This window comes from Mobula birostris, chromosome 4, assembly GCF_030028105.1.
Source record: "Mobula birostris isolate sMobBir1 chromosome 4, sMobBir1.hap1, whole genome shotgun sequence".
NCBI lineage: Eukaryota > Metazoa > Chordata > Chondrichthyes > Myliobatiformes > Myliobatidae > Mobula > Mobula birostris.
In genome coordinates, this window is record NC_092373.1 from 19,820,857 (window position 1) to 19,844,365 (window position 23,509).

The 23,509-nt window shown below is 41.7% G+C and overlaps 1 protein-coding gene across 4 annotated transcripts in view; it reads right to left on the reverse strand.

Annotated features, from left to right (window-relative positions):
- The window catches only part of rnf13 (ring finger protein 13), a 264,442-nt gene that overhangs the window by 74,617 nt on the left and 166,316 nt on the right, over positions 1-23,509 (reverse strand). For all 4 annotated transcript variants that reach the window (XM_072254984.1, XM_072254985.1, XM_072254986.1 and 1 more), the window contains one exon: positions 4,843-4,930. In XM_072254984.1, the coding sequence (XP_072111085.1) occupies positions 4,843-4,930 (88 nt within the window). The remainder of the gene's footprint in view (positions 1-4,842; positions 4,931-23,509) is intronic.

The window sequence follows — 23,509 nt, forward strand, 5'->3', positions numbered from 1 at the left end:
CTGACATCCCAATTAGGTTTAGATCAGATCAACAATCAAGTCCTCAGGTAGAATGGGCTATGCTGGTACGAGGGCTCAGTACTTTATTCAAGAGTCAGTTTACAATTAGGTCCATTGAGACCAAGACTTAACAGAACTGAAGTCAGGTTTCAGGGTAGCACAGTAATGCTATTACAGCACCAGCCACCTGGGTTCAATTCTGTCACTCTTTGTAAGGAGTCTGTACATTCTTCCCGTGCCCATGTGGGTCTTCCCCGTGTGCTCCAGTTTCCTCCCACATCCTAAAGATGTACGAGTTAATCTCACTTTTTTAGATACTTACAGGTTAGAAACTTTTTAATTACTGTTTCTCCTAATTTTCCACACTTAGATCCAATGGATATTTTGGAAAAAAATTTAGATGTAAACCTCTCTCAGAAAAGTGTTGTAGCAATTATTTATAATATAATTATGAATTTATGTCCTGATGTATCTAATAAAATTAAAACTGATTGGGAAAGAGAATTTAAGATTATTATACTGATTGAAAAATGGGAAAAAAATTCTTCAATTAGTTAATTCATCTTCTATATGTGCTAAACATGCATTGATACAGTTTAAAGTAGTGCATAGGGCTCATATGTCCAAAGATAAACTATCTCATTATTACTCTTATATAAATCCTATATGTGATAGATGTCATTCCAAGATAGCTTCTTTGACTCACATGTTTTGGTCATGTCCTTTGTTGGAAAAATATTGGAAAAATATTTTTGATATTATTTCAATGGTTTTGAATATAGACTTACAACCTCACCCAATTACTGCTATCTTTGGGTTACCAATGATAGAATCAAATCATTTAACCTCTTCAGCTCGTCGGATGAGTGCATTTCTTACTTTAATGGCTAGAAGATCCACTTTGCTGAATTGGAAAGAGATTAACCCTCCCACTGTATTTCACTGGTTTTCGCAAACTATGTTGTGTTTAAATTTGGAAAAAAATTAGAAGTGTGGTTTATGACCCTTCATTAAATTTGAAAAAACTTGGAGGCCATTTATTCAGCATTTTCATATGATGTAATTTGACCATTTCCAAACTTATTTTACTTCTCTGCAGTGTTGATTGAGAGGAACAGAGTCGTCGACACTAAGGTTTTCTTTTCTCCCATTTCTTACGATGCTAAAACAGCCCAGGTCTTTTTTTTAGTTTAGTTGATTAATTCTGTTTAGATTAGTGTTTTTTTTTAGGGTTTTTTTTTGTTTTTTTTCATGATTTCTGTCCAGATTTTTTTTTTTTGTTCTGTATTATTCATTGGTATCCTATATGATTGGGAGTTTTGTTAATTAAGTACTATTTGGTTCTATAATTACTCATGTTAAGTATAACAATGTATTCCCAATAACTTTGTACTATTATTATGTTATGTTTATATTTTATGAAACTAATAAAAAGATTGAAAAAGGAAAGAAACCTACAGAAGCCCTTTAGTCTATACAGCTTGATTACTGAACATTAATTGTGCTAATATTAATCTGGCTATTGGACCCAAGCCCATTGTGATCTGACATCCCAGTTAGGTTTAGATCAGATCAACAATCAAGTCCTCAGGTAGACTGGGCTTTGCTGGCACGAAAGCACAGTACTTTATTCAACAGCCAGTTTACAATTAGGTCCATTGAGGCAGGACTTAACAGAACTGAAGTCAGGTTTCAGGGTAGCACAGTAATGCTATTAGGTTCAATTCTGTCACTCTTTCCAAGGAGTCTGTACATTCTTCCTATGCCCATGTGGGTTTTGTCCTGTTTGCTACAGTTTCCTCCCACATCCTAAAGATGTATGAGTTAATTGATTTTTTGTTCGTTTGGCTGTAATTGGGCGGCATGGGCTGGTTGGGCCAGTAAGGCCTATTACTCTAAATAAATAAATAAACAAGAAGTCTTTATGCTCAAGCTGAATTCATATTGGAAGCAGTCAGGTTAAGTCAGGTTTTAATTTTGTACCCCAGCTCATTTTCAATTTATAGCAAATATTGCTTTCCTTGCAACCTCTACATTAGTTTGACATTGGGTAAAAATATTTCTGCAAATGTAAAAGGAATTACATCCACATTAGATTACACTTTAGAAAAATTATGGGTTAGATTAGTAGAGGTCAAACTGAATTGAATCAAGGCAGAATGGTGGAAATAATGAGGACATGCAGAGATACAGTGAGTTAATATGTCAGTTGATGCCCTTTTATAACTCGTATCAGTAAGATATGTACCATTAAATTTGCAGGGAAGAGGGGTGGAACTGGAGAGAACACAAGGTAAGGTGAAGGTAAGAAAGATCATATTAAAGATTAAATATTAGCTTTGTATGTTTCAGTGTGACAAACAGTGAAATGTGTCTTTGTATCATATCAGATCAGTGAGGATTATACTGGGGGCAGTCTGCAAATGTCACCACTATTGATGCCAACACAGCATGCCCAAAACTTACTAATACCAAACTTAACAGTATGTTTCGGAATGTGGGAGGAAACCGGAGTGCCCGGAGAAAACCCACATGGTCATGGGAGGAACGTACGAACTCCTTGCAGACAGTGGACAAGATTACTGCCTTTTATTTTGGTATTTGGGTGCATATTTCACACATTTTACATTGTTTTGGCAGAGAATCTTCCTCCTCCAACCAAAATTAACTCTATAGCTGTCTGACCGTTGCACAAAAGCACTGTATTTTTTAGCAGAGAGCTCTTTGAGATCCCTATAAGTTATTCATTTAGTTCATTTCACCTGACCTTTACAAATGTGGCATGTTGCTTCTTATTTACAGACATTCATCTAATAGGTTGCTAAAATGTATTAAGCTTCCTGCTGCTGTCATCACTTACCACCTAATCACTGTAAAATCAGAACAATTCCCCCAGTGCCTGATTAATTTTTTCCCTAATCATCTTCATCTCAGAATTCCACTCCACCCCATTCTATGTGCTGTTCCCCTATCCATTTATTAAATATAATCTCAGATCCAAATCATATCAGAGAATTCCTTCAGCATCTTTAAACAAAAAAAGACCATTTACGTGTTCATCAACAAACCCAATACTACAGGTGTTTTTGTGGTCTGGTGAATTGATCTCTGTTTGAAGCCAAACCTGAATTCTTAGACACCTTCCACTGAGGCATGGTACCCCCCAAAGAGTATCAGACACCTGTCTCCCATACAGTCATCGATTTCCTTTCCTCAGGAAGAGCATTCCTCCACAGCTTCCAACCTTGCAGTGCCCCAGCTCTGCCAAGTACACCTTTACATTCAGTAGAAGACTCAAAAGCAAGGCCATTTGATCAGATGCACTGTCTCCCTCTTGCCCCACTGAACTTATTTCTTCTCACCTTAATTCTATTTCTCTCCCAGCCCATTCCCTTCCCATTCATCATCGACACTCCTTCACTTTGACAGTTTCCTGGTCTCACCCTATCAAAGATACTTCCTTGGTTCTACACTCCATCTTCTCTGCTACTGAAAATTAACTTGTTTTCTTTTCTCCATTCTGTTGAAGTCTCAAGACATAATATGTTAACTGTTTCTCTTTCTACATAAGGTGTGATAATCCAGTCGTGACAATCACTCGTACCACGGAATAGGGCATGTGCAATAGCTTTTCCACTTTAAAAGCTTCCCTGCACAGGTTCCTATCATCACCGTCGAAACCAACATTCTAACTGTAGTATAACTGCCAAGTGATTCAGAATAATACATTTACTGCATATACTTTAATAATCAATGGCCAATTTCCATTACAATGACTGTAAATAATAACTACAAAGTCAAGAGGTGGTGCATGATTTAAAAAAAACCTTCAAAATTCACCTGTCTCAATGAACAGCACACAACTAACACAGATTAGGAAAATGTCTTGAGCCATGATGAAGAGTCCTCGAAAGTGAGTCGATAGCTAATGCTCCCACAACTTATGGACTCACTTTTAAGGGCTCCATCTCAGGTTCCTGATATTTATTGCTTTTGCACAATGATTAAACACCCAAGTAGGTGTAGGCTTTTATTGATTCTGTTATGGTTATTATTCTATTATGATTTATTGAGTATGCCCACAAGAAAATGAATCTCAGGGTTGTATATGGTGACATACATGTAACTTAATAAATTTACTTTGAACTTGGGTGAACAATGCCAGACAGTAAGATTGAGGTACACATGTAAAGTTGACATTAACTGGATGAGTAAGTTCATAGAATCAATGTAACCTAGAGCAGAGAGAATGGGTTTTTATGGCCCACTTCATCCATGCCGACCACAATGCTAATCCTATTTGTCCTGTTAGACGTGAATATTTCACACAACTTGAAGTTTAGAAGTACATGGATTAAGCACCTGAGGACCTGTGAAAAAATATGCCAACACAGGTAGCAGAATAAGTGAGGATACAAAGTAGAAGTTTATATTATGCAACACATAATATAGAACAGGAAAAAAAAATTTAAAAAATAATAAATCAATTACAGAATACGTATATTGAATAGATTAAAAACTTGCAAAAAACAGAAATACTGTATATTAAAAGAAGTAGTGTTCATGGGTTCAATGTCCATTTAGGAATCGGATGGCAGAGGGGAAGAAGCTGTTCCTGAATTGCTGTCTGTGTGCCTTCAGGCTTCTGTACCTCCTACCTGATGGTAACAGTGAGAAAAGGGCATACCCTGGGTGCTGGAGGTCCTTAATAATGGATGCTGCCTTTCTGAGACACTGCTCCCTGAAGATGTACTTTTGTTCATAATTTTGCTAGATTGAAGTCATAATTTCGTAAGCGACTTTAAACTAATATGAAAGGACTAAGTAAAACAAAAGACTTACCCTCTGAAATAGCTGAATTCTTCAAGGTACTTAGCTGATGCTGCTCCAATAAACACTGATGGAATGGTGATTTGTTTCAAAATATCAACTGGAAAATAAAAAAACATTATGTGAAATTCAGCACTGAAAGGAAATTTAAATCAAGAAACAGCAAATATTATTGTTTTCTCCTCAGGTCTCCCCACAATACATTTTCGAATTCAGAACAGCAATTGTACACTGGGATCATGGGGAGCAGGACCATATATGCAGGGGTATAAATTGTTAGCTAATAAAATTCCAAAATCTGTGCAAGTTTGTGTACCACTCTCCTCTACAACAATGCCACTGCATTAGATTTTAGTAAGAGATTGAGGAAAAACATTACTTTTTGGTAAGTGATTCTCTCCTCCTGGGAAGTTTAAGCTCAAGAATCGTAAATTGCAGATTTCAACATGACACCAAAACAGTTTGTTTCAAATCTGTGATTGCCATTCAGTGTTATTTTTAATAATACTGCTAGAAAATTATGAAAGCTTAGAACATTATTTGATATATATTTTTTTCTCTCGCCCCTGATGGGTGGTGTGTATGTGTAATTTTCCCTCAATCTCAGGTCCTCTACGGGTGGCCTGGGAGCTTGCGCATTCGACACAGTATCTTTGCTGTCTCTAGTACTGTGCTCTTCTGGCCAAAATCTCAGATGCTGTTCCCGGGATTTGTTGGGGCCACTCTCCCAGTCCAGGTGTCACAGCTCCAAGTGCTCCTATCACCACCGGGATTACTCTGGCTTCAACCACATCCTTTCTAACTGCTCTTTTAAGCCCTGGTATTACTCTGGCTTCTCATATTCTTTCTTCCTGATTTACTGTCATTCGGGATTGCCACACATATTACTATTGCTTTCTTCTGTTCCTTGTCCAGTATTACTATGTCTGGTTGGTCGGTCTGTATTTGGAAGTCCCACAGGATCTGAGCTCTGTCATTCTCCACTATTTTCACGGGTTCTTCCCCATTTATTCTACTTCCGGGGCGCCTAGAGACAACTCAAGTAGCAGCAGTACTCTCAATGGATCGATTAAATATTCTCATTTCAGCCTGACACAGCTTAAAAAGCACAACTGCTTCCAAGGTCAGTACAGTCAACAAAGATGTCATAATGCATTTAAATAAATTACCGCTGCTTAAAACTGATGACAGCAACACTGATTGTGGATGAAAGCGTCCGTGAGGATTCCACGGAGGAAACGTGGCTGTAGATCATGGATACAAGTGTGTTTAAGGAAACGGGGTTTTAAAACTCCCAATACCAACTATCTCGCTGGCAAACGTGCAGTCTCTGGTGAATAAAATTGATGATCTCAGAGTTAGGGTGCTAAATCAGGGGCATTAGGACCACGTGAGTCCTTTGTTTCACAGAATCCTGGTTAACCCATTCCGTACCAGATGCAGCGATTCAGATCGGTAGGTTTACGCTGTCAGCATAGATCGATAGTCTCTTAAAAGCAGAGGTGGAGAAGTATGCCTTAAATCAACTCTTCTGGTGCACAAGTATATCAGAGCAGTCCCAATTATGCTCACCAGGCCTGAAGTATCTAGCAGTTAAGTGCCGTCCCTTTTACCAACCACAGGAGTTCCCCAGGGTCATTTGGTAACAGTATACATTCCACCTCAGGCCACCGTCGATCAGGCTTTAGATGATCTGACCAATGCGATCAACATGCATGAAACAGCGCATCCTAACACCTTCACCATTGTTTTGGGAGATTTTAACCAGTCCAGTCTGAAAAGAATCACTAAGCAATTACCACCAACAGATCACTTGCAATACTAAAGGAAACAAGACACTGGACCATTGCTACACCACCATCAAGAATGCCTATCGTGTTATTCCACGCCCTCATTTTGGGAAGTCTGATCACCTGGCTGTACTTCTACTCCCTGAGTATAGGCAGCGACTGAAGACTGCAGCACTAGGAGCGAGGACCAAGAAGGTATGGACAAGGGAAGCACAGGAGCACCTACAGGACTGCTTTGAATCAGTGGACTGGACTGTATTCAGGGATTCATCTTCAAACCTGGATGAGTATGCTTCAGTTGTTACCGACTTCATTAAAATCTGTGGGGATGAATCAGAAGATACACCTGCTGAAGGCTAGATCTGTGGTATTCAAGTCTGGCGACCCAGGCCTGTACCAGAAAACCAGGTGTGAGTTGCAGAGGGCTATTTCAAGGATGAAGAGACAATTTCGAATGAGGTTGGAGGTGACATCAGATGTACGACAACTCTGGCAGGGTTTGCAAGACATTAGTTCCTACTGAGTGAATCCCAAATAGCATGAATGGCAGCAATGCTTCACTACCAGATGAACTCAGTGCCTTCTATCTATGCTGCTTTAAAAGGGAGAATATAACTACAACTGTGAAGCTCCCTGCTGCACCTGTTGACCCTGTGATCTCTGTCTCAGAGGCCGATTGTTAGGCTGTCTCTAAAGAGAGTGAACCCTGGCAAGGTAGAAGGTCCCGATGGAGTACTGGTAAGGTTCTGAAAACCTGTGCCAACCAACTGGCGAAAGTATTCAAGGACATTTTCAACCTCACTGCTACAGGTGGAAGTTCTCACTTGCTTCAAAAAGGCAACAATCTGTGTAGATTGGTGATAATATTTCCACCTCGCTGACGATCAACACTGGTGCACCTCAGGGGTGTGTGCTTAGCCCATTGCTCTACTCTCTATATACCCATGACTGTGTTGCCACGCATTACTCAAGTACCATCTATAAATTTGCTGATGATACAACCATTGTTGGTAGAACCTTAGGTAGTGAAGACAGGGCGTACAGGAGTGAGATATGCCAACCAGTGGAGGGGTGTCACTGGAACAAACTGGCAGTCCATGTCAGTAAGACAAAAGAGCTGTTTGTGGACTTCCAGAGGGGTAAGACGAAGGAACACATACCAATCCTCCTACAGGGATCAGAAGTGGAAAGCGTGGGCAGTTTCAAGCTCCTGGGTGTCAGGATCTCTGAGGACCTAACCTGGTCCCAGCATATCGATGCAATTATAAAGAAGATAAGACCGCTGCTATACTTCATTAGGAGGTTGAAGAGATTTGATATGTCAACAAAAACACTCAAAAACTTCTATAGATGTACCATGGAAAGCATTCTGACAGGCTACATCACTGTCTGGTATGGAGGGGCTACTGCACAGGACCGAAAGAAGCTGCAGAGGGTCTTAAGTTTAGCTGACTCCATCTTGGGTACTAGCCTACAAAGTACCCAGGACATCTTCAAGGAGCGGTGTCTCAGAAAGGCAGCGTCCATTATTAAGGATCTCCAGCACCCAGGGCATGCCCTTTTCTCACTGTTACCATCAGGTAGGAAATACAGAAGCCTGAAGGCATACACTCAGCGATTCAGGAACAGCTTCTTCCCCTCTGCCATCCGATTCCTAAATGGACACTGAATCCTTGGACACAACCTCACTTTTTTAATATATATTATTTCTGTTTTTTGCATGATTTTTAATCTATTCAATATACATATACAGTAATTGATTTTTCTTTCCATTCTGTAATATGTATTACATTGAACTGCTGTTGCTAAGTTAACAAATCTCATGTCATATACCGGTGATAATAAACCTGATTCTGATTGTCCAATCCATAGACAGCGCAGATGTTCCTGTACACAATTCCTGCTGTTCAGTGTATGCTGTCCGTACTGGTATCTTGCACCCTGCCACTACAGGCTGGATGGTTTCAGTGTATTCCTTGCACGGTCTGCATCTTGGGTCTTGTCTGGTGTGATAGACCCCTGCATCTATTGCTCTTGTGCTCAGTGCCGGTTCTTGTGCAGCCATGAGCAGCGCCTCTGTGCTGTCCCTCAGCCCTGCCATTTCCAGCCATTGGTAGTAGGACCTTCTTTCATCAGCCAGCTCTGATATCTGGCGATGGTCCATCCCGTGCAGAGGCTTGTGTCTCACACACACACACCCCTTTCAAAACAGGTTTTAGTTGTAAAGCTGTCTATCTTTACACCAAATCATGGGAGAGCCAAGTGTACCTGGCATCCGCAAACTTACTAACCACATCTCCCACATTCTCATCCACGAAATATCACAGACAGTAAAGACCCAGCATCAATAGCTACAAGACACCACTAGTCAAGGATTACCAATTAGAAAAATGTCCCCTTTCACCACTATTCTCTGCCTCCCATTACCAAGCCAATTTTAGTCGGAGTCACGCAGCATTGTACCTTTTGATCCAATTAGCCAGTTTGCCTTGGATCGCAGATGCCTTAACTTTCTGGACAAGCCTACCAGGTGGGACCTTGTCAAACTAGTTCATGCAGAAAACATCTACTGCACTACCTTCATCAATCTCCATTACCTCAAGAAAATTCAATAAAATTAGTGAGAGGATGTCAGATTAGCTTCGTCTGTCACATATACATTGAAATATTGTACCATGGGAGGGGAGGAGGTGAGGGAGCAAACTGCACAAGATCAAAAGTAAGTTGTAAAATTAGTCAGCTCCATCACTGGTACCAGCCTCTACAGTATCCAAGACATCAAGGAGTAGTGCCTCAGGAAAGCGGCGTCCATTATTAAGGACCCCCATCATCCAGGACATGCCCTCTCCTCATTGTTATCATCAGGAAGGAAGTACCGAAGCCTGAAGGTACATACTCAGGAATTCAGGAACAGCTTTTTCCCCTCTGCTTTCTGATTTCTAAATGGACATTGAAACCTATGAGCACTACCGCATTTCTATTTCCAACTGTGATAAGACTGCTGAACGGATCCTGACCCCGATCTGGGCCGTACCCTCCAAACATCTGGACCCGCACCTCGGTTTTTTGCACTACCTTACTTTCCCTTTTATATTTTCTATTTATGACTTATAATTTAAATTTTTAATATTTACTATCGATTTGTACTGCAGGGAGCACGAAGCGCAGAATCAAATATCACTGTGATGATTGTACGTTCTAGTACCAATGTTTGGCGACAATAAAGTATAAAGTATTTCTGTTTTTGCATTACTATCCTTAATTTAACTATCTAATATACATGTACTTACTGCAATTTTTTTCTATATTTATCATGTATCGTATTGTACTGCTGCTGCTAAGTTAACAAATTTCACAACATATGCCAGTGATATTAAACCTGATTCTGAATCCTAATAGTTCATGTCTTAATGCTGCAACTCTCAATTTTTTCCAATAATTTCCCACTTCAGAGACAAGGCTCACCTCACTGGCCGGTGGTTACCTAGTTTATACCTGCTGTCCTTCTTAAATAAAGGAAGAACATTACCTATTCATTGCAATCAACCAGTCAGATATAGAGAAAGCACTTTTGGAACAACAAATATAATCTTAAATTCTATTTGAAACAGAAGTGTGATTACTACAGCTGCCACAACAATTGTGCCACAATTGCAGCTTGCAATTTTCTGCATGTGGTTGCAAATTACGTGGGCAAGTTATTTGTTTTAAATTATTTAGTTATAATGGGATTGAAGAATAAATCCCAGATCCTATTGGCGCTTATTTGTTTTTTTTTCATTTCATGTCCCTGAGTTACATCTGTGGAGCTGAAAAAATGTGACCAGTAAATGGTCAGGTGGATTAGGTTTGTGCAAGTCAATCAGATTATATGAAACTATATTTCACTCGAGCAATGTACTCAGGATTGTTCTGTTCCTCTGCTTATTTATCAGCATGCAAGGTAGAGAGTATTTCATCACTACAGTCACGGCATCTGACGTTGGACAAATTTCACTTTTTGTCTGCTTGTGAAGAACTTTTATTTTACAAACTTAAGAAATCAATAAATACATGGAGTTGCCAAGTTTATTGTTTTGACTAGATGCACGGCTAATAGGTGAGTGTGAAGTGTTTAGTAACAATACTCTTATGTGGGGGATAGACTTGATAAACTTTCCATTTGAGTCAGGTCTATGTTCCGAATAAACCAGTGGCTCTGGGGGATTTTTAAGACACAACAGACGTCCTCTAATGTGCACAAGATAATGTGCACCTTGTATAGTGAAAGCAAAATCCTTTTTACTCAATCCATTTGCTTCCTGTTTGACTATCATATTTTGCTGTCCAGCTGCAACATTTAACAAAAACAATAGAAATTAGAAGTATGATCTCATTACAGGAAAGATTCCTGGAAACGTACACTAGCTATGAACTTGTGGCCAGCGGTGGGCCGATAGCCTTGCAATTGAACACAGAACAAAGAATGAACTTAACCAATGTGAACATCTAACAGGAACTTGTGGTTGAAAGCTGCCTCGATCCTTCATGGTAAATGCCCATGCATTGCCTCGGCCATTTATAACACATGAATTGAGTGTGAGACTTAGACCAAATCCTAACCGTGATGTAAAAAAATTGTCAAACACCCATGATTTTTGGCATTATAAACATTGAGAAATATATTCAAGAGCTGTAAAATATTTATCTTAAATTAAAAATCATAAATGTTTTGTTGTCTTCTACACACTGGCTGAATGAACGCCCAAGTTGGGCAGTCTTTCATTGATTCTGTTACAGTTATTATTCAATAGATTCATTGAGTATGCCCAGGGTTGTGTGTGGTGACATACCTATACTTTGATAATAAATTTACTTCCAAACTTTTTTTGAAAAACATTTTGAAACATTCAAATTTAAAAACTCACTTTAGCTGTTGTATGCATTTCATAGTCATAGAGCACAAAGCAGAAACATGGAAGGGATATGTCAACACTTCCAACAAAATCTGGGCAATCTAATGTGCTTTGAAATGTTATTCCACACTTCTTCTTATTGTTTGTCCATCACACCAATGTAAGGGGTTGCTTCTTTTACGTTACTGCGAAGGCTAACAAAGTGGCTTCTTTGTTATGTTATTTTTAAAAATGGCTTTTCTGTAATAATAACTGCAATGTAAGGAGTTCTCTCTCTCTGCTTGTTTGGGTTATAGTATTGATAAGAGAGAAAATGAACCAATGAGAGTCCATGTTATTCTTTTTGTGGGTGATATTCTGTCTCATATGGCTGGGAACCGTGTGGTTTGGCGGGCTTTTCGGGAGGAGACCCGAAGAGGACGGACGTGCTGGAAGCGCTCTGGTTGACCACCGTGGTTGGTCCCGAGCGGCGAGTCGAGAAGGTCAGAGGGGATCGCATGATGGAAAGAGGATCCCGTTAATTGAGCTCTAACTGTTGTGCATGAAGTGGTTGAACTCTGTTAAGTCTGGCGCCTTTTACTTTCCCTTTTATATTGTATCTCTATTAATTACATAGTTCCAGTAAGATTTATAAAGTGTAATCTGTAAACCGTACATTGTGTGCTGTCTGATATTTTACGTGTGAGTTTGTACCAGGTGGTGTTACACAGCAACGACGCAACAGTGAGACATGGTTTGGCGGGCGAACGGTGTTTCCTCTAGATAAACACGAGCTGATAGACCTGAGCGTTACATTTGTGGGGGCTCATCCGGGATTGAATTCTGTGTAAACTGTATAAATCACCACCTTAAGTAGTGCGGAGATGGACTGGGATAAGATTGTAAGCTGGTGTGAGTTCGAGGATGTACCGGTTAATCATGCGTGCGTGTTAAGTGGGGTGGATTTCCGCACTTCGGGAGAAGTGCTGGTGCGTGGGTTGAGTTTGATTTAAGCTACCGGCAAAGTAGAACTGACAGCTTGAAGGTGCGGTAAAGAAGTGGAATCCAGCTGGGTGTTGGTTCGTACGAGTGCTGACATCATGACGTTGGAACTGCCAGTGACGGTCAGCGTCCCGGGGGAGGTGAGGCATTGAGCCTTCACACCCTCCCGGAGGACGAATGTGAGGAGACACCAGAGGAGGAGTTAGATTAGACAGCAGGAAAGATGCCATTAGCCAGTGGTGGAGGGTTGAAAGAATTTGCGAGGGAACAAGTTCTCAGGGTAATGAGGGAAGAGGAGCAAGAGGGGTCAGAGTGGGAAGGATTGGTCAGGCCCCGTCCCCCAGCTAGAGGCGAGACCTCTGAGTTGGCAGCTGCCATGACCTTCCTGGTGAGAAGGGCCGAGGGGCCCCACCCACTGAGAATTTTCTCAGGAACCACGCCCACCCCGGAAGGGGAGGACGATTATGAGGCATGGATTGAAAACACGTCCCAGTTGTTAGGGGACTGGCCAGGCTCGGATGAGGAAAAGAGACAGAGATTGGTGGAAAGTTTGCGGGGAGTGGCAGCTGGTGTCGTCCGGGGGCTGAAAGCTGAATAGCCTTCGACTTCCCTGGCAGAGTATCTGGAAGCTTTGGAGGGTGCGTTTGGATTGATGGGAGGTTCCTGGAAGCTCTTAGGAGAGCTTCAAAACATGCGGCAGGGAAGAGGAGAAAAGCTCTCAGAATACATTTTTCGGCTGGAGGTAATGCTTAATGGGTTGCGGCGCCGAGGGGTAGTGAAGGTGGACGAGGTGGTGAAGTTGAGGATGAATCAGATATCTAGGGGTTCCCTGGGGGAGGACCAGGTGGCTTTGAGTCTCTGGCAGTCCTATAAAAGGAGCCCCCCTCCATCATTCAGTCAGCTGATTAGAGGGGTACGGAAGGATGAGAGCACGTTGGGCCGGAAAGAGGACTCTGGCCACCGTGGACAATCCTCAGCGGTACAGGAGGTGATGGCTGGGTTGACAGCCGAGCGACCCAAGGGTCCCAGGTGGGTAGGGACCCCTCGCATGAGTGGATTGACAGGGAGAGCACCCTCTTCAGGGGGCGGGCCGCCCAGAGGGCTGGGAGTGGCGGGCATCCCGGGAGGAGAGGGGTGGTGGGTACGTGTGCTATAACTGTGGGAAAGGGGGGCATTTCCGGTGGGAATGTGAGTGGCAGGAGGTGTGCTGCAGCTGTGGGGAAGAGGGACACTTCTGGAGGGATTGTGAGAGACAAGACGCCCCGCGGAGTGCAAGCCCCCGGGCGACTAAGAAGGGAGAGGTGTCGGGAAACTGAGGAGAGACTCAGTGAGGGAACGGACTGGAGTCTCTGGAGGAACACATTCTCCGAAATCTGCCATGAGACCCCTGCAAGCCCAAGCCCTTATTCCGGACGGATTAGTGGAACCCCGCTCCAGCGTGTCCCTACGGATCGAGGGAATCTTTGCAAGGGCCATCCTTGACACCGGGTCACAGGTGTTTAAATCTATGACAGACCCAGATAAGGTGGGAGATAGCAGTCTTTTCCTCAGAGTTGGGGAATCCAAAACTGTGGGGGGGGAAGCATAGCTTCAGGGACAGAGTGAAAAGATTAAAAAGGGGCAACTTTTTCTACACCAAGGGTGGTGAGCATACGGAACGAGCTGCCAGAAGTAATGAAGGCGGGTATAATGTAATATCATTTAAGAAGCACATGCACCTCCTAACATTTTACCTTTCTTCCCCCCGACCCCCCCACCCCTACCGGGCTGGGCCAAATGCAAGAAATTGGAATCAGATGGGCAGGCATAGTCAGCATGGATTGGTTGGGCCAAAGGGCTTGGATCTGTGTTGTATTGCTCTATGACTCTGCGACAGACAATTGAGGTGTGCAAACAAGTCCTAATAACTCTACTACTCTCAATGATCTGGGACCGACGTACATCACAGAATTGCTTTTGTTTTTAAACACTGCTCAAGCTCTCAGGTCTTCTCCCACCAGTCTCTTAAATTTAAAAAATCTCCCTCAAAAGAAATTGACAGGTCAGCTTTTTTTTGAAAAACTAAACAATGGGATTCAATACGTAAAACAAAAGCAAGGTTAAACTATTTATTTTGAGCTGACATTTAAAAGTGTCAAATCAGTTGACACTTTTAAAGTCAGCTCAAAATAAATAATTTAACCTTGCTTTTAACTAACATTTGTTTTTTTTATCTTTATATTTGCATTTGTAAATCAATTTGAACTAAAGCGTTTGTATTTAGTTCAGAGCACTTATTTATAGTGCTCTATAAATAAGTCAAAAAAAAGTATTCTGATTATTTCCCAACTATTCCCAGAAAAATGGTACAAGCACTGTACAAATACAGTATATCATAAATTCCTTTTTCCTTAGATCACTGAAAAAAGATTGCTGCTCATTTCAGCCTTACATTGCTTCATTTGAAAACATCAAGGACATCTAACATTCAGGAAATAGACCTCAACAGTTGTAAAATGAATATCCGGTGCAACCAGACTTCCTAGATCAATAGAGATTCCAGTTGATCTAATTGTTAGAACACAAGGCCTTCTGTATGGAAGAGAATACTTCATCTGTTTCCTAAAATTTTAGTAGCAGATAACACTAACTCTTCCTTGGGGTTGGGGGAAGGGTCTGTACAAATAATACAGGGAGAATTTCGGTGCATGATTCATTGCTCACAGCCTCATTCCCTTCTCCCAAATTTGAGACATCTTCCTCAACTGCACAATAAAAGCTTCAGATTGGCACAAACAAGCAACCTTCTAATTGGTGTTAAGAGCTGTATGTTTATAAAAGTAAAAAATAACTTGCTCACTAAGTACGTTGCACAATCTTTTAATAAAATGAACAGCTGGTAAACATGAAAATAAAGGTCTCTTGTGCATTGGCAGCAGTAGGGATCTACATTATTTTTTTTCTGATTATTGGAAAATTGAACGGGTTTGAGAGTCCCATGTCCTACAGTGGTGCTAGAAAGTTTGTGAACCCTATAGAATTTTCTCTATTTCTGTATAAGTATGACCTCAAATGTGATCCGATTTTCATGCAAGTCCTAAAACTAGATAAAGAGAACCCAATTAAATAAATAACACAAACACATTATACTTGTTCATTTATTTATTGAGAAAATGATCCAATATTACATGTATTTGTTGGGAAAAGTACGTGAACTTCTGAGGTAATGCCTTCTACAAAAGCTATTTGGAGTCAGGTGCTCTAATCAATGAGATGAGATTGCAGGTGTGGGTTGTAGAGGTGTCCTGCCCTTTTAAAAAGGCACACAAAGTCAATTGCAACACTCACAACACGCTGGAGGAACTCAGCAGGTCGGGCAGCATCCCTGGAAACGATCAGTCAACGTTTCCACGGATGCTGCGCGACCTGCTGAGTTCCTCCAGCGTGTTGTGAGTGTTGCTTTGACCCCAGCATCTGCAGAGTATTTTGTGTTTACACAAAGTCAGTTTACTGACAGAGCCTGCTCTTCTCAAGAAAGATCTGTTTATGTGCACCATGTCTCAATGAAAACAACTTTCAGAGGGCCTTAGAAGAAGAATTGTAGAGATGCATTAAGCTGGAAAAGGCTACAAAAGCATTTCTAAAGACCTGAGTGTTCATCAGTCCACAGTAAGAGAAATTGTCTACAAATGGGGGAAACTCAGTACTGTTGCTATTCTCCCCAGGTAGCATCCTGCAAAGATCACACCAAGAGCACAACGTGCAATGCTGAAGAAGGTGAAAAAGAAACCAAAGGTAACAGTAAATGGCCTGAAGAAATTTCTAGAACTTGCTGAAGTCTCTGTTCATCTGTCCACTATAAGAAAAACAAGGAATCAGAATGGCGTTTATGGAAGGAAACCACTAAAGAAACCACTGCTCTCTCAAAAAACAAAACTTGCTGCACGTCTCAAGTTTTCAAAAGACCACCTGGATGATATACAATGCTTCTGGGACAATGTTCTGTGGACAGATGAGGCAAAAGTTGAACTTTTTGGCAGAAATGTACATTGTTATGTTTGAAGAGAAAAGGGCACTGCACAGCAACACCTAAACCTCATCCCAACGGCAAAGTACAATAGAAGGAGCATCATGGTTTGGGCAATCATTGTCGAAACGATTAATTCAACATTGCGTCAAGACATTTTACAGGAGAATGTCAGGGTAGCAGTCTGTCACCTGAAACTTAATAGAATTTGGATAATGCAACAAGACAATGATCCAAAATACATGAATAGGTCAACAAAAGAATGGTTTAAAGAGAAGAAGATTCATGTTTTGTAATGGCTGAGTCAAAGTCCTGACCTTAATCCTATAGAAATGTTGTGGAAGGATCTGAAGCAAGCAGTTCATGCGAGGAAGCTCACCAACATCCCAGAGTTGAAGCAGTTTTGTAAGGAGGAATGGCATAAAATTCCTCCAAGCTGACGTGCGGGACTGATCAACAGTTACTGGAAATGTTTGTTTGAAGTTATTGCTGTACAAGGGGGGTCACACCAGTTACTGAAAGCAAAGATTCATATACTTTTTCCAACAAATACATGTAATATTGGATCATTTTTCTCAATAAGTATAATGTTTTTTGTGTTATTTATTTAATTGGTTACTCTTTATCTAGTTTTAGTACTTACACAAAGGTCTGATCACACTTTAGGTCATACTTATGCAGAAACAGTAAATTCTAGAGGGTTCACAAACTTTCAAGCATCACTGTATGTCTTATGCCCTATGTCATATCAAAGAGATATTACAATTGCTAAGAAATACAAATAAAAATATAATTTCCTCTCCTATTTTAGCAAGACAAAAATTTCACTTCCACGTTATACTTTTACGAAATGTATATAAGAAAAATAAATTAATATATTTTTCCTATGAAATAAAGCTTCACAGAAATATTTTTCAAAGTTTGGCATGATACAGGAGAAAATTAAACAATGGAGTTTCCTTGAGGGCATAGCCAGTGGTTCACAGCAAGGTCACTATGTACACTGGGTGGAAAAATCATGCAGGGTAATCCAATCTCAGCAGACTGAGTAGAAATAGTTTGCAGAGAATGTGACAGCATAAACTTCTTATAAACTCGCTTCAGGGACAAGATGCCGAATGCTACAAATTATTAAGTTAAAGGCCATACGACAAAGCAGCAGAATTAAGCCATTTGTCCCACTGAATCTGCCATTCCATCATGGCTGATTTATTATCCTTCTCATCTTCATTTTCTTGTCTTCTCACTGTAACATAGAAACATTGAACATAGAAAACCTACAGCACAATACAGGCCCTTCAGACCACAAAGCTATGCTGAACATGTCCTTACCTTAGAAATTACCTAGGGTTACACATAGCCCTATATTTTTCTGAGCTCCATGTACCTGTCCAGCAGTCTCTTAAAGGACCCTATCGTAACCTTTTTATATTATTTATAGGCATCCGTTAGTCGCATGAGACCATGGATTTCTGCCTTGGAAAGTTTCCAGGGCGCAGGCCTGGGCAAGGTTGTATGGAAGACCAGCAGTTGCCCATGCTCCAAGTCTCCCCTCTCCACGCCACAGATGTTGTCCAAGGGAAGGGCACTAGGGCCGATACAGCTTGGCACCGGTGTTGTCGCAGAGCAATGTGCTTTGCTCAAGGACACAACAAGCTGCCTCAGCTGAGGCTTGAACTAGTGATGCCTTAACCACTTGGCCACACGCCAACACCATAACCTTTTTCGCTCTGACTAATCAGGAATCTATCAACCTCCACTTTAAATATATCAAATGACTTGACTGCCACAGTCGCCAGGGACAAAGAATTCCACAGATTCACCACCCTATGGCTAAAGAAACTCCTCAGTGTTCTAAATGAATATCCCTCGATTCTGAAGCAGTACCCTCTGGTCCGAGACTCCCCCACTATAAGAAACATCCTCTCCACATCCACTTTATCTTGACCATTCAGTATTAACTTCAATGAGATTACCAACCCCACCCCATTCTTCTAAACTCCAGCGAGCACAGGCTCAGAGTCATCAAGCACTCCTCAAACATCGATCTTTTCATTGCCAGAATCATTCTCGTGAACCTCCTCTAGACCCTCTCCAATGCCAGCACATCTTTTCTTAGATAAGGGGCCCAAAACTGCTTGCAATACTCCATGTGCAGATTGACCAATACCTTATGAAGCCTTGATTGTATACCCTAGTCCTCTCAAAATGAATGCGAACATTGTAATTGCCCTCCTCACCACCAACTCAGCCTGCAAGTTAACCTTTAGGGAATCCTGCATGAGGACTCCCAAGTCCCTTTGCTCCTCTGATACTTGAATTTTCCCCTCATGTAGAGAATAGTCTACACTTTTATTCCTTCTACCAAAATGCATGGCATTACAGTTCCCTACGCTGTATTTGATCTGCCACTTCTTTGCCTATTCTCCTAATCTGAGTCCTTCTGCAGAATCCTGCATCCTCAACACTATCTGCCCCTCCACCTATCTTCATATTGTCCACAAAGCCATCAATTCCGTCATCCAAATTGCTGATGTATAATGTGAAAAAAAAGTGGTCCCAACATTGACCACCAGGAAACAATACTCACAGGCAGCCAACAAAATTAGGCCCCCTTTATTCCCACTCTGCCTTCTGCCAGTCAGTCAATCTTCTATCCATGCTGGTATCTTTCCTGTAATACTCTGGGTTTTTATTTTATTAAGCAGCCTCATTTGTGGCACCTCTCAAACGCCCTCTGAAATCAACATCCACTGACTCTCCTTTGTCTATCCTGCCCCTAATTTCCTCAAACAATTCCAATAGATTTGTCAGGCTAGATTTCCCCTAAATGAAACCAAACTAACTTCGGCCTATTTTATCATGTACCCACAAGCACCCTAAACCCTCATCTTTAATAATGGACTGCAACATCTTCCCAACCATTGAGGTCAGTCTAATGAGCCTATAAACCTTGCTTCTGCCTCCCTCCCTTCTTAAAGAGTGGAGAGACATTTTCAATTTTCTAGTCCTTGGAACCATTCCAGAATCTAGTGATTCTTAAAAAGTCACTACAGTCAGCCCTCCTTATCCGCGAGGGATTGGTTCCGGGACCCCTCGCAGATACCAAAAAACGCGGATGCTCAAGTCCCTTATTCAACCTGTCTCAATGCGGTGGACCTTAGGAGCCAGTGGAACCCCCGACCTTATTTAACCAGTCCCAGTGCAGTGGACATTAGGACCCGGCAGCGGAGCTCTGAATCCGCAGTGTTTCTGTTCACGAAAATAATCACGATCGCGATTTAAAATAAAGTGGAAATAATAAAGCGATCGGAAAGAGGTGAAACGCCATCGGTCATTGGAAAAGCGTTAGGCTACATTCGGTCAACGATCGGAACAATTTTAAAGGATAAAGTGAGAAAATCCCTGCCCCGATGAAAGCTACAATTATTACTAAGCAACGCAGTGGTTTAATTATTGGGTTTTGGGGTTTTGGGTTTTTGATCCTCACATCAACCTGGCAGGGATGAACAGCGCGCTCAGGAGCAGTCTGTCACTGGATCGAACTCGGGAATTTCCGTTCCCGAGCCTGGCGCTGAAACATGCGTTTCTTAAGTGTTTTATATGCATAGAAAGGTGAAATATATTCTATATATTAAGACAAACGTTAGACTAACTGACGCTAAATAATACCGACGTAGCTGTTCCGACTTACTTAGTAAGAGAACTTCCGGTTTTTTTCCAATCCCGATCCACGATAACCTACGCACATCCTCCCATATACTTTAAATCATCTCTAGATTACTTATAATTCCTAATACAATGTTAATGCTATGTAAATAATTGTTATACTGTATTGTTTAGGGAATAATGACAAGAAAAAAAGTCTGTACATGTTCGAACAAGTGCTGGAAGAGCACTTCCAGGTTTTCTCGATTCGCGGTTGGTTGAATTCACGCATGCGGAACTCGCAGATAAGGAGGGCTGACTGTATTAATACCTCTACAATTTCTTCAGACATCTCCTTCAGAACCCTAGGGTTCAGTCCATCTGGTCCAAGCGATTTATCTACCTTTAGATCTTTTAGCTTCCTAAACACCTTCTCTTCAGTAAGAGCAACTATACTCACTTCTGTCCCCTCACACACTACAATTTCTGGTATCCAGTGTTTACCACAGTTTATCACCATTTCTTTGTCCAGCATTACTACCTCTCCAGCGTCTAGCAGTCTGGCATTCATTCTTGTCTCTATTTTACACTTTATATAGCTGAAAAATCTTTTGGCATCATCTTTTATATTATTGGCTAGCTTACCTTCATATTTCATCTTCTCTTTTATGGCTTCTTTGCTGCCTTTTGTGTTTAAAAGCTTTCCAATCCTCTAACTTCCCACTATGTTTTGATATATACCCTCTCTTTTGGTTTAATGCTGTCGCTGACCTCCCTTGTCAGCTACAGTTGCCTCATCCTCCCTTAAGAACACTCCTTTGTCTTTGGGATGTATCTACCCTGTGCCCAGAAACTCCAGCCTAACAAAAGAAACTCTATTCTGCCAACATCTCTGCTGGTGTCCGCTCCCAATCAACTTTAGCCAACTCCTCTCTTATGCCTCTGTAATTCCCTTTGCTCCACATACTAATATATCTGACTTTAGTTTCCCCCTCTCAAACTGCAGGATGAATCCTATCATATTATGATCACGGCTTCCCAAAGATTCCTTTACATTCAACTCCCCAATCAAATCTGGTTCATTACACAATATCAAATCCCGAATTGCCTTTTCCCTAACAAGCCAAATGTGCTTTCAATCTGATTGCTGGAAGCCAAATGACACTTGAATTTATGCTGAGATTAAAATTTAACCAGGATGCAGTAAAGCATAGCATCCATGCTTGAAGCACAAAATAAAAGGGACACTGAGAAAAGATTTCCTCATTACTCTGGGAAAAACATGTTAAAAACAGCAAAGACAGTCACCATATCCCCTAATCTCAAGGCTGAGATCTAAAAGCATCCAATTACAATTAGATATTTATTACCAAAATCTGAAAGAAAACTAAATTTAAAAACAAGAGAAGATCTGCAGATGCTGGAAATCTAAGCAATACACACAAAATGCTGGAGGAACTCAGCAAACTAGGCAGCATCTATGGAAAAGAGTATAGTTGACGTTTCGGACTGGGACCCCTCATCAGGACTGGAGAAAAAAAGATGAGGAGTCAAGAGTTAGAAGGTAGGGGGAAGGGAGGAAGAAACACAAGGTGATAGATGAAGCCGGGAGGGATGAAGAGCTGGGAAGTTGATTGGTGAAAGAGATACAGGGCTGGAAAAGGGGGAATCTGATAAGAGAGGACAGAAGGCCATGGAAAAAAAGGGGGAAGAGCACCAGAGAGAGGTGATGGGCAGGTAAGGAGATAAGGTGAGAGGAAAATGGGAATGAAGAATGGTGGGGAGGGAAGTGGAGCAGGTGGGCATTACCAGAAGTTTGAGAAGTCGATGTTCACACTGGCAGGTTGGAGGCTACCCAGACAGAATACAAGGCGTTACCCCTCCAACCTGAGTGTGGGAGTGTGGCCTCATCGCGACAGCAGAGGAAGCCACGGTCTGACATATCAGAACAGGAAGTGGAATTAAAATGGGTGGCCACTGGGAGATCCCATTTTTCCTGGCAGACTTTTTCTGGTAGGTGTTTGGTGAAATGGTCTCCCAATCTATGTCGTGCCTCACTGATATACAGAGGCCACCCCGGGAGCAGTGGATACAGTAGATGACGCCAACCAACTCACAGGTGAAGTGTCACCTCACCTGGATGAACTGTTTGGGGCCCTGAATGAAGGAGGTGGTATAGGGGCAGATGTAGCCCATGTTCCATTTGCAAGGATAAGTGCAAGGAGGATGATCAGTGGGGAGGGACAAATGGCCAAGGGAGTCTTGCAGGGAGCAAACCTGGCGGAAAGCAGAAAGTGGGGTGGTGGGGGGAGGTGGGTGGGTGGGAAAGATATGCTTGGTGGTGGGATCCCATTGGAGATGGCATAAGTTACTGAGAGTTATGTGCGGGACGCAGAGGCTGGTGGGTGGTAAGTGAGTACAAGAGGAACCCTATCCCTGCTGGGATGTCACAAGGATGGGGTGAGGGAAGACGTGTGCGAAATGGAAGAGATGCAGTTGAGGGTAGCGTTGACGATGGAGTAAGGGAGATGTGGCGGAGACAGAGGAATTGAAAGAAGGGGATAGCATTTTTACAAGTAACAGGGTGGGAAGAGGTATAGTCCAGATAGTTGTGAGAGTAAGTAGGTTTATAATAGACATCAGTAGATAAGCAATCTCCAGAGATAGAGACAGAGAGATCGAGAAAGGGGAGGGAGGTGTCGGAAATGGACCAGGTAAATTTGAGGGCAGGGTGGAAGTTGGAGGCAAAGTTTATGAAGTCAACGAATTCTACAAGGGTCCAGGAAGCAGCACCAATGTAATCACTGATGTGGCATAGGAAAAGTTGGGGAGTAACACCAGTTCCATGTAGACTGTTTCACGTAGCCGACAAAAAGGCCGGCATAGCTAGGACCCGTGCAAGTGCCCATTAAATTTAAGTATGTAGATACTGAAAAATAAACAAACAGGTGATGCCTGACTGTTTTGTTTTATATTTGGAATTTAAAAGCAATTTTTCTTCCTTCTCTGAGAATTTTTTCAACCCTTTGTTATACTATAGTCATCCCTGATTTGAATAAACTTGCAATTAGCATGCAATCGCATTCAGTGGAGAGCGATGTGCCACAGGGGTCGTTGCTGGGCCCATAACCGTTCACGATGGCTGAGTGTCGCACACTGATGACACTGAACTGAATGGAAGTGGGAACTGTAGAGAGGATGTAGTGATATAGACAGGTTAAATGATTGGGTGAGTCTGGCAGATACAGTACAAAGCTGGAAGAGAAAAAAGGTCAGAGTATTCAATCAGTTTAAGATTTCAACGGGCTTTCATGCAGGGGGAATTGGGAATGCTTGTGCATGAATCACAAAAGGTTGGG